The sequence below is a fragment of the Lissotriton helveticus genome, chromosome 2_1 (genome assembly GCF_964261635.1).
Source record: "Lissotriton helveticus chromosome 2_1, aLisHel1.1, whole genome shotgun sequence".
Lineage (NCBI taxonomy): Eukaryota > Metazoa > Chordata > Amphibia > Caudata > Salamandridae > Lissotriton > Lissotriton helveticus.
This window is the reverse complement of record NC_136059.1, coordinates 1,287,628,281-1,287,640,929: the sequence shown is the minus strand read 5'-3', so window position 1 is coordinate 1,287,640,929 and position 12,649 is coordinate 1,287,628,281. Positions and strand designations below refer to the sequence as shown.

At 42.1% G+C, this 12,649-nt stretch overlaps 1 protein-coding gene across 1 annotated transcript in view; it reads left to right on the top strand.

Moving 5' to 3' along the window:
* GRID2 (glutamate ionotropic receptor delta type subunit 2) overlaps positions 1-12,649 on the top strand; it is a 2,545,914-nt gene that overhangs the window by 1,168,888 nt on the left and 1,364,377 nt on the right. Inside the window, exon 4 of the mRNA XM_078676229.1 lies at positions 2,488-2,693. Within this exon, the coding sequence (XP_078532355.1) occupies positions 2,488-2,693 (206 nt within the window). The remainder of the gene's footprint in view (positions 1-2,487; positions 2,694-12,649) is intronic.

The following is a 12,649-nucleotide window of genomic DNA, read 5'->3' as shown; positions in this document are numbered from 1 at the left end:
ATGCCTTCTGTGAATACCTAAAGTCTTACAATTTGGATTTTTCTCAGTTTAGTAGTAGTAAAGTTAGGACTCCTAACTTTAGGACTCCTAAATACCTTCTGTGAATAACAAAAGTCTTAAAATTAGGATTTTTCTCAGTTTAGTAGTAGTAAAGTTCAGAAAATTCCAAATTGTAAGACTTTCGGTACTCACAGAAGGCATTTAGGAGTCTGAAAGTTAGGAGTCCTAACTTTACTACTACTAAATTGAGAAAAATCCTAATTTTAAGACTTTCGGTATTCACAGAAGGCATTTAGGAGTCCTAAAGTTAGGAGTCCTAACTTTACTACTACTAAATTGAGAAAAATCCTAATTTTAAGACTTTCGGTATTCACAGAAGGCATTTAGGAGTCCTAAAGTTAGGAGTCCTAACTTTACTACTACTAAATTGAGAAAAATCCTAACTTTAAGACTTTCGGTATTCACAGAAGGCATTTAGGAGTCCTAAAGTTAGGACTCCTAACTTCTGTGAATACCGAAATGAGTAAGTGCCTTCTGTGAATACCAAAATGAGTAAGTGCCTTCTGTGAATACCAAAATGGTAGTAAGTTTAGGATTTTGTCTTAAGTTAGTTCTGTGAATCGGGCCCCTTGCTTCTTCCCCAGTTTGGAAATATACCTCTCATTTGAAGCATTTGACAAGTCATCACTGCTTCTTTCCCATCACTGACTCCCCCTACCTGTAAGTTGATTCTATGCATGTATTTTAATGTCCCTTTATATTTTCTATTAGAGGGATCCTCTCCTTTATCCATTCTTTATAAGTACATCCAAAAAGGTGATTCTCCCTACATGACCCCACCATCACTAGGGTGTTTCTCTTCTTCCTATGTAAGGAGCAGAAGGCCAACTCTTTCTGATGAGTCCAGGTGAGAATGCCATCAGCATAGCAATTACAGCAAAACATTTTGCTGTTACTGTACCTTACTGCTAATCTCCACTGAGTTCAGGCATCTTTTTGGTTACCTCATATTTGTATGGGTATTTATACAACACAAACCTAGCTATAAAGCAACAGAGAACTGTAGATTAAAGGGTTTCAATTGTAGATCATGTACATCGAATAGGAATACACAACATTTTACACTCAGGCAGGGGGAGATTGAGTGTCATATTTATGTATGGGTTGCATCGCTTTTGGTCAATGCAATGGGCTGCGTGCGGGATGCAACTTTTAAATGCAATTTATGAAGCCACACAAGACCATCTTGTGTGGCCCTGAGTTACTTGATAAATTTGGAGTAACACAACACAGCGCAAAGTGAAGCATTCCATGGGTGGTAATTGGGTGTTCCCACACAAAACCGATGGATTTTAATGCATTCCCAGATCTGCCATTACTGGTAGAATCGGGAATGTGCCAAAATGCAAAGCCTTCCCAGGGGAGGCGAAAAGTGGAGAAATATCTTTATTTATGTGTGTTCTTTCCTCTTCCTATGTGTTCTGCATTTTGCAGCACACATAGAAAGAGGAAAATGCCTTAGGGGACTGTGTTTGTGCAGGAAGGTGTCCTTTTCTGCACAAAAATAATTCGGCTTACAACACAGGCACCATTACAAGAGTGCCTGCATTGGCACTATACAGCCCATTGTGCGGCAGTGCTGAGACAAGGCAGGAATGCGCCATATTGTGTTAAATACTGCACATTCCTTCCCTTTCCGTGTCACGCAGCGCAGCAAGGTGACTTGCAGCGCTGAGTCACATCTACGTTAATATGCCCCTTAATGATTTGTCCAGAATCACATGATGCTAAGTGTATCACCAAAGCCAGGATTTGAACAGTGGCCCCCAAGTGTAAACACGACTGTTGGGGTCTGTAGGCCTCCAATCATCAACTTAAACGCACTAATCCTTCGGTCCAATAAAATAGACTCTGGTAACAAGAATGAGGCATGACACACATCAGGCTGGTTAGTATGTAGATGGAGATATAATTTGTATTAAATGTGCACAACTGAACGTGGTACTGGTTTCTAAGCACCTAGAATGAAGTCCTACAAATCAGTGTTACCTTTAAAAGTTGGCTTCAAAGTATACATTTCTCGATGAGGGTAAGAAACTCCTCGCAGTGCAAGTAAACTTTGCCAGATTGCCCATGTTTGGCTTTTACAAGTCTGCTTTTAACCTCAAGTGGGGATTGTTGGCCATCAAATGTGTTTAGTATTAAAACTGTAATGTGTGCATCGATGCTATTAGTATATCTACTGATTTTTGTGAACAATCATAAGTGATCTGAATTAACGGAAGTGACAATAAGCCAGAAAGTGCACTTTCATATCCTAACAGACCAGCAGTAACAGGTTAAGCTTGCTCGTGATAGAAAACAGCTAAAAAAACGTGTAGGTGGTTCAGGCAGTTAATAACATTTGACAGGCAGCCTTCAGTTCCACGAGACGGACATGGCCGCTGTGTGCTGATTATCATTTTGATTGGCATTTGATGTTTTCAGATATCCGTGGAATACAGGAGTTCCTGGACCGAGTCTCACAGCAGGGAATGGATGTGGCGTTGCAGAAGGTGGAGAACAACATCAACAGAATGATCACCGGACTATTTACCACACTGCGAATCGAGGAGCTAAACCGCTACAGGGACACTCTGAGGCGAGCAATCCTGGTGATGAGCCCGACCACCGCCAAGGCCTTCATTTCAGAGGTCAGTGATCAGCCACCTCTGGGAGCGTTTCTGTGCAGTGTTTTCAAACTCGACAATTTTCATGGTCGATTTTGACTTTGCTATCATACTTTCGTTTTTTTTTACATTTGCTTCTAAAACACAAATTCAACCGAGTTAGTGGGTTCGTTTATGGTTTATTTCATCCAATGAAGTGCAGGCTTTGCAACTGTTAATTTTTTTTTAGCTGTTTTATTCTGCTGGAGGCCATAAACGCCTTCAATTATCATTGTGCTCATAAAAGAAAGATCTGTGCTCGCAAATTGTCTAACAAGCAAAGTTTAATTGAAACTGTTCAATATGCATTGTGTGAAAATAAATAATTGTGAAATATGTTAGTTGGTAAGAGGTCCCTTGAAAACCATGATGCCAATGGAGAATGAATAATGAATTGCATAAGCCTTCTGCTTCAACATTACAATGGCTTGATTTCTGTTTGAATTAGAACAGGTTTGCTCAACAGGTGGAAAATACTTACAATTACAGACCTGATTTAGAGCCTGATTTTGACTTTGGCGGTGCGGCGCCAGGTCCGCCCTGCCACCGCACTGCCAAAGCCATGGTCTGACCACCTGCCATATTAGGAGTTTCCTCCTGTCAGCGGGGCATTTTTCAACGTTCCTATTGTGATGCCCTAAAAATGGGTCCTGTAATGAGAACACCAAAAACAGTTCCTACATGGGAGGAACAGAAAAGTCCATTCTTGTGCAGGAACTGGTGCGCAAACACATACGAAGAGACATTTTGGGCCCCCCTGCGTGCATCCACATGCAGAGGAGGCAAAGGGAGCCATGCATAGCCCTAGTTGTTACCTCTCCACCTGACTGTTCATGGAGGAGGAACCTCCATGCCACCGCCGGTGGAGAGGAAACTCAAAAAATGATTGGCGGGACCACAGCGGTCCCACCAAGAATTTTACAGTCTTGACCGCGACAACACTGCCAGGGGAAGGCAGTTCCCTGGCGGCTACGGCATGTTTGTGGCGTTCTGATGCCCAAATAGTAATAGGGCGGTTGGGAGTTCAACGCGCCCACACAAGTCTGGCAGTCAGTGGACCGCTAGATTCGTAATCGGGCCTTTAGAGGTTTGCAGCGAGGGTACTCCACCCACCAAATGTAGGGCTGGCTGGGTGGTGTACCAACAGTAAATTCACAAGAGAGCCTAGTTCAGCCCTGTTGCTGACATGCTCCTCTGACAGCCTGATGGAGTATGGGCCTGGAAAGGTAAGTCATCCGACCAACTGCCCAATTGGAGTGGGTAGTTGAATGATTTTTATTGCTGTCCTTCATCACTAGGTAAAAGCTGGCAGTAACGGACAGTAAGAAATAAAAAATGAATGCCCCCCCACAATACGGGGGAAAACTCCCATGGTGTAGGGCCCATTAGTTCACATTTTTCAAAAGCAAACTCCCTCTTTGAGAGTTTGTTTTCGAAAAATGGAAAGCTTTTATGCACACCAAACTTTTCAATGTCTTTGCATGAACCAAAGTGATGGCGGTTCATAGAAATCCATAGCATGTGCCCCGGACTAGACTAGACTCTCAATTTGGTGGGCTGAATAAAGGCAAAGTGCCGGACTGCCTTTACTCCTTCGATTATATTCTAAATCAAACCTTAAATGCCCCCTCTGCAACAGTAAATCCTCACTTATACCTCTCGGCTATAACCTGATCTGAAGTCTTATAGCAATCAACATAGCCCTCATTAGAGAGTCATACCACTATATTGGTAATTTCTGCTGCAGGTATTACTTACTGTTAAGTACAAGCCTTAGAATTATGTGATTGAGAGAAATAGTGTTAATGAAAGAGATGGACAGCTGTCCTTCAGCCTGTGGTTAATAGGGCATATAACCCCCAAACACACACTTTATCCCATACAAGGGCAGATATAAACGTTCATCCCCAGAAGTTATAGAAAGCAAACTGACAGAAGCTCAGAATTCCAATAAAGGTAACAATTAGGCATTGCAGTAATGGTAAACAGCTCTAAATTGTCTATTAACCAATTATTGACATATTGTAAGGTGCAGAACATGGGGAGAGGTAAATGAATAGTAATTTACCTGCAACGGCAAGTGGGCAGTAAAACTGCTAGCAACTGTCTACTAAGGCAACCTTTATGTGGAGACAAAGATGGCAACTGTCTCTATCTGCTTAATGCCCTTGCTGAACACTTTCACTTACCTTAGAGTGCAAGCAAACAACGGCAGTTAGTGACTTCAGTCTAACTCCTACTAATAATGGATGTATTCTAATTGTTGCATGGAATTTGCTAATAACTACAAAGGGCCAATCTTAAAAAACTCCTGTCCAGTCATTTAAAGACTTTGCACTTTTCCCTTTATTCTCTATTTCTGAACAAGGTTCTGCAAAGCAAAATGTACATGATATAGAGTTGTATTTAAGAATGTTTTAGTGGCTAAAAAAAGATAATGTTTGGCATGAAAATGTAGGCAAGAATTGGGTACAGGACAAAGCAATCAAGGCTCGACATCGATCAAAACTAATAATGGTTGAAACATACTGTCTGTAGGGCCTACTCCGTACTGGTTTGTTTACCATCTTTACCAGGATTGTATTTGCAGTAACAGTGTTCTAAAATATTCCTATTTCTTAGAGATACGCACAAGTAAACATTTATTTCATGTTCGTTCTACATCGGTATACATATCAGAAAAAGTTAAGGGATGTCATCTTGAAAGTAAAATAAACAAAGCCATTGATATTTGATTTCATTTTTGATTTGATTTATAGTTTTGTAAAGCGCACATATGCCCTTGGGCGTCTTAGCGCTACAGAAAACGGACCTGATAACGTGTGCTGTTGGAGTGGGCGTGTTTTTAATGGGACTTAAACAGCCAGGTTTTCACTGCTTTCCTAAAAGACAGTAAGGAGGTGCTGTTCTTGATTTCCAGTGGGAGTCGATTCCAGTCCTTAGCTGCATGCAGGTGGAAGCTCCTGCCCCCCCATCTGGCCTGTTTGAATCTAGGAACCTGTATCAGTTTCACTTGGCTGGACCTTAGCTCTCTTGAGGGGACATATGGCTTGAGATGGGTTTGCAAGAACCTGGGTCCCAAGCCCTGGAGCGCTTTATAAGTCAGGCATAATGATTTAAACCTGATTCTTTTTTCCAGAGGAAGCCAGTGCAGTGATTCCAAGTGATGCGATATATGTTCCGACCTCGGGATATTCAGAATCAGCCTAGCCGCTGAATTCTGTAGACGTTGAAGTTTGGTCAAATACTGAGCATGCATCCCGACATATAGCGCATTCCCGTAATCAAGTCTTGATAGGGCTAGTGAGGTGACAACAGTTTTACGGGTGTCTATGGGGATGTACGGCAGTATTTTCCTAATACCTTTTAGAACAAACCACATTGTGGCTACTAGTTTGTTAGTTTGGGCCTCGAATGTTAGTCTATTGTCTAGCATGAGTCCTAAGTTTCTCACTTTATCCACCGGAGATGGACATGGACATGGCCATTTATGGCTATTAGAACCACCTTCACCTTAACATCCTGTTCCATCATTTGAACTGTGATGTTGGGTGCATCATTATTCCTGGATTGCTGACAACCATAGCCATAACCAATACATTTCAATGGCTTTCAGATGCTATTTGATCCCATCTAAAACTATTTGTAATCGAATAACTGACATTTTGAATCCTCTTTTTTTAATGAAAGTCCACAGAGTTTTCATTGTCAACACTGAGATCATCAAAAGGAGCTGTGGGCCTCTATATTTCGGAGGAATTAGCCCACACATTGGGGGGTCACCCTCATACTACTTGTGACCCATAAGTAATATTTTGCACCATGTTGTCTGCTAAAGTTGCCATAGATGTTCTAATGGGCAAACAAAAATAATCAGTCCCTCCCTTGTTCAATTAAAATAGGCTGGTTTGTGGTTTCAGTGTGCTCACAAATCTCATATCATTCCATCTGCTAACATCACTTTCAAATCCTTAATTTTCACTAGCAACTGTTCCCTATTAATAATTTACCATGTCAACAAATTGTATTGTATTGCAGCATTTATATAGCGCATATTCCCCCTATGTGGGGCACTGAAGTGCTTGCCTACATGGGTAGCATGGTACACCATGTCCTGTGTGTTTTCATTGTTTTGACCCTGTATGGGAAGTGTTTCCAATCCTATACGTGATGATTACTGGGGAGTTGTTTTCGTTTCGGTACACTGGGCTTAAGAGTGGGATGGATGAAGAAGTGAGAGAGAGAGGTACATTGTTTATGGTTTTCAGTATGCTGGCAGCTTTGAGTAGCTCCACAGGTCGCTTTAGGTTATTCTGGTTATGTTCATAGCTCACTTAGCTGGTTCTGCAATGGGTTGTCCAATCTGAGATATTTTGCTTAATGTTTATGACCCTGAGCAGGCATAGGTTAAAGGTAGAAATAGAGTAGAGATCGGCAAGGATGAATTTTGCTAATATCATCCCATATCTGATTGTCACTGTGAGATGTCAAGAAGAAGTCATAGGATGTAGCTAATTAAGACCGGCAGTACTGGAGTAAATTAAAGTCCTATATTCACCAGTGGCATGTGGCAGATCTCTTCAGTTATTCCATGCCTGTTCAGTTGGTCATAAGTATTTAATTTGCTGTGAACTGGTACAGTACTCTGTGATGGACATGACTCTTAGCTGTTTTTCTTATGTGAGTGTAAGAATGTCAAGCAATTCAAGATACTTATTATGCAGCCTGTGCGATCTATATCTGTCTGCCTGAATGCTGACGTTTAGGGTATTAGTATTAGTGTGTGTTGTATAATGCACTGTGTTGTAATTGCACATATATTGCACTCCCTTCCCATGATGAAGCACTCTAGCACTTCATGGCAGGCAACACAATGCTTTGGAACCCAGGGTTAGCGTTTTTCTTTTTATGTTACTGGTCACTGAGATTAGCTTTTCATTCTGAAGTAAAACATGCCATACAATTGCTCCAGTTTCTCTGTGGTAGATTGAATAAATAGAGGTTAGGTGTGATCTTTAGTGGGGGATATCTGAATGGATGCATTGGCTGGCAGTATTAATTAATGAGCTGCAGGAAATTAGGTATTGTTAGTTTGCAGGAGTATGACTTTTAAATAAGGGATGTGATCTTTGACATGAGGTGTGGGCAATTTGCAGAGATAGAATAACACAGATTAAGTCAAACATGCATGTGACTTAGGGTAGTTGATGTTCAGAAAGAGAAAGCATATGGAGGATGGATGGAAAGGAGAGAGTCATTCAAAAAAAAAAGTAGATTTAGCAGTCGGACCTTTAAGTCAATATCAGTTCACATACAGGGTTTTAGGATTATTGTAGTGGTTTTGTGAGGCAGCATGGTAACTGTAGAAATAATGCATCAGTTTCAAAATCACTGTATGCCATGGAAACACCACTGTACACATACAATACCATCACCCACTGGGTAAATCGAAAGAAAATAAATATGGTTTCATTCTCCTATAAAATCAGATGGAAAGAACACATAAAAACAGGAATGTTGTATTTTCAATGTTTGTGCTAGCGATATTCCTTCCAATTCCCTCTGATGATCAGAGTGGGATGCAGGAGAACACAGTCTGTTTTAGTGAATTTCTGTAAAATGATGATTCTCAGGCAGGTAGCACTGGGAATGCTTCCAACCTGCAGCACCCACAACAAAGGCATAATGAAGTGTACGATTTTGCAACTGGCTGTCATTCAGCCTTACTGGACCAGTGTTCAGCCACACTAAAGGAGAGGCCCTGCCTGGAAACCTCCTCACCTGAGTCATGTATACAACATATGTAACTATGGTTTCTTAAAAAGTAATGGATTCAAGCATATGTCTCAAGGGCATCACATCATTCCTGTAAATTATTAATTTCCACCAATGTGAAGCCTCAAAGAAATACTTTTTAAAGCAATGCATAAATACATAACGGGGTGAGGATATTATATGCTGTATTTCCTAGGTAATAAACAAAGACATTACTGTCCCCCAAAAGAAGAGAACGCAGAATAAATAGAACAATCACAAAAGAGAAAAGTGCAAGGATATAATGACAATAATTGCAGAATAATTTACTAAGACTGAAGGTGTGGTGCTCTGTAGAGAAATGTGCTTTAATTGTATTGAAGGTACAGCCCTGGTTTGTATTTCCTGCTGAAAGGTCTACATTAATGATGCTAGTAAAGAGCCCTAACATAACATTTGGGCAGAGGAGGTGGTCTGACGGCTAGACTGCCGACTTTGGAGCTGGGAAACCAAGGATCAAGCTCGGGTTTGCGTCCACATCCTGTGATTCTGGGCAAATCACTTATTGTCCCTGTGCCTACCAAAAAAAATGAATGTGTCCTTGTGTAATATAACCAGTGTTCACGTAAAGCGCTCCAATACCTTTGGGTCGAGTTTGCGCTATATACATCTGCAAAAAAAAAGGAAACTGTCAAGCACTCACCCCAGTTGAGGGAGCTTATGACCATGTGACCATGTCGGCATCAGTGAGGAAGTTGTCCTGCAGGTTGGTGGCAGGTGGGATTTGGATGCTGAAGATGAGCTTGTAGGAAAAGGAAAAAGCCACCTACCTCCTCCTCCTCCTTCACAGCATTTGATTGGCCGTTTGATGGTGAAAGAGAAACTGCTCATCATTGTGGGAATGGTTGTAGAGCAGAGTCAAACAATATGACAATAAGCCCATCTTTCAACAGAAAGAAAGATTAATTGAAAGTGGAGACAGTTCAATGTGGCTGCCATTATAACCAGGAGAGAACATCCAAGTAAATCACCCCAAAATCAGATCATAACTGCTTCTAGAGCTTAATAAGGTCCCAACAGGGGTGTAACACAGGCCCCCGCAGCCCACGCGGTGCGGGGGGGGGGGCCCTAGCTCCAAGGGGCCTCCTCGGCACTGAACTCTGGCCGGGAGAGCTCCTGATTGAGCCCGGAGGGGGCCCCCCTAAGTACCGTGCAGGGAGGCCCCCACACTTTTCGTTACGCCAGTGGGTCCCAAAAGCTACATACGGGCATCTACATGCCTCTCTCAATGGGGTGAATGCTAGAATCCATTATTCTACTATTACAAAAAGAATGAAAACATTTAGCTTTTGTTGAAGGGTACTGTTGTACGACTAGGCCCTTTTTGTAGGGTCATCCCAGAACTTTTTGCCTTCCTTCTGTACTTTTTCTGACCTGTTGTTGTTGGTTTTATGACCCTGAGCACCTTACCACTGGTGATCAGTGCTAAAGTGCATGTATTCTCTCTTGTAAACTTGGTAAGATTGGTCTACAACTGTTTGGCATATTTAATTTACCTTTACGTCCCTTGTACAGTGGTATCCCATAAACCCAGGGCCTGTAAATTAAATGCTACTAGTGGGCTTACAGCGCTTCTTACCCCACCCACCAAAGTAGCCTTTCAAACCTGGTCAGGCCTCTGCCATTGCAGGGCCTGTGGGTGCAGTTTACTGCTGTAGCTACATGGCATGTAAAGTGGTTGCCACGTCCAAACTCCCCCTTTACGACACATAAGTCACCTATAAGGTAGGCCCTAGCTAGCCCTATGGACAGGGTGAGGTGTAGGTATAAGGTTAGACATGTGCCTTAACTGTGTGGCATGTCCTGGTAGTGACAAACAGGCGATTTGTTTTTTCACTGCTGTGAGGCTGCCCTCTCATAGGGTTGCATTGGGAATTCCCTGATATGTGCTTCAATGGTAATTTCTGATCTGAGAGGGGTAGCATTACCATGTTTGGTATGTTTGAAATAGTAGTGATACATCCTGCCTTTTGGTGAAAGCAGATTTGGGAAACATCCTTAACAACGAAATCCGAACAACGACTTACCTTTACAACAAATTCTAAATCACGACAAATCTCGAACAACGAAGACTTCAACCACGAAGACCGCAACCACGACCGGTACGTCACTCATCCTGCTTCCCACGAAGACCAGCACGTCACTCATCCTACTGCTTCCGGGCATTTCAAAGCAGAGCAATGTTCTCAAAGAAGCTGATTCGTCACATCATGTCAGTCATTAAAAAACGTAAAAGAAGGAGTCATTAGTCATATTTAAGTACTCTGTCGCGTTTAATCACTTACCAATGCTAATCTTAGGCGGGATAAACTTTAGTGGACAGGTTGTAATAGAAAGCGGAAAAGATGTAAATTAAAGAACTTACTCGCTGCTCTCAAGGATATGTTTCTTTACCTTAATTGACTCGCTTCGCATATCGAAGAAATAAGCATATATATTTTATTATTATTTTATTGAATTTTTGTAAGGGCAATGATGAAAATACCATGCGTAAACAGCATTAAATTGATAAGCCACGCATCTTTAAAACCGGCAAGACAGGCGCTCTTTCATTTTTTTCACTATACACAATTAGCAGCTAAGTTTGCTTTTTGTCCAGGTCAAGTCCCTCAGGCTCAAGGCAGTAAGCAAGTGGTAACACTGATTCTGCCATGAATGATGAATGATTCTGCTGGTAAAAAGAGTGTAATTGTACAGAAGATTATTAAAGAAGCTGATTCGTCACGTTTTATCAGTCATCTCATCTCCGCTACTCAATCTGACATACTGTATGGCACGGGCTCACCTTTGCTGCAAACAGGATGGCGGGTAACCAGGAATTCAATAAGCACCCACCCATATGGAATCGGCAGTGTTGTCTCGTGGCTGGCGGACTATATGCAGTGTGGGCAAGCAGTCTGCTCCTCGTCATACTTTCGTCGTGGGAAAGGCTTTTTTGGGGAATGCTTAGTTTTTGAAAGGCAGGCAGGATTTTTTAAGAAACGTTTAAGGTGTTATGTTAAAAAATATATTAAAAAATTATTAATTACATTTTTTTTTTTAAATCGTTAAGGACATGATTAAATAAAAGTACAAGGTGACGTAATTTGAAAAAGAGAAATGAAAAGAATGTTAGTGCTTCAGGAAGTCGTTGTTAAAATAGTAGTGGTTTACAAATGCTCGTTGTTTAGCCTTCGTGGTTAAGGCAATCGTGGTTTAGGCAGTAGTTGTTTAGTCATAAAATCAGCAGATTTAATATTCTATTTTAGAAATGGCACTTTTAGAAGTGGGAATTTCTGTGTGCTTATGAGTCTTTGTGCCGTACCTGAATGTGTATTGTCCATCTGGTTCTGACTGACAGAAGGAGGGGATGTGCATTCACTCCAGACAGTTACAAGGGGGGTTTGAGGTGTGTCCTGCCTTTCCTGGGTGACTCAGCGCTAGGCTGAATTTAGAGTAGCTGGAGGAGATTCCCTTGCATCTGAATAGGTCTGGTCTGCATTTGGAGTGGTGGGAGGAGTTGCACCTGCACCTGAATAAGGCTGTGCCTGACTTCACAAGGCTGTCTCCGCCCCCTTGTGGTGTGTCTTGGGCAACAGCTTACAGTGTGAATGGGGGGTGTTGGGCACTTCTACAATGTGTTTGAAGTGCCCCCAGAACAAAGACTTTGGCACCATAAATACACAGGTTGTGACCCCAGGAAAATAAGAAGACACTGCCTGGGACTTGTAGCCAGTGGACTGCTGTGTGCCAGGAGGAACAGCCATTTGGGACTAACCTTCTGCCTGCTGGGTGGCTGAAACGACTACCACTCTGATAAGTAGCCCTGTGTGCTGGCTGCCTGTGCCCTGTTCTCTGCCCTAGTTTTCTTCAAGGACGAAGAGGCGATTTCCCCTCATACAGCTCATGAAGAGCGCTTGATTTATTCTTACTGCACATGGTGAGTGCTTTCTGGTGCTTCCACTTTAAGGGAAAACCTCCCTGTTTGTTGATCCTTGAGACCCAAGGGAGCATTTGCTCTGTGGGACATTCTGGGCTGAGCCCCCACCCCTTTATATGCAGAGCCCGAGTCAGATCTACACGTATAAGCATGGCTGATTGTCAGCGAGATCATTACTAGGGTGTCACCAGCATTACTGGGCAAATCT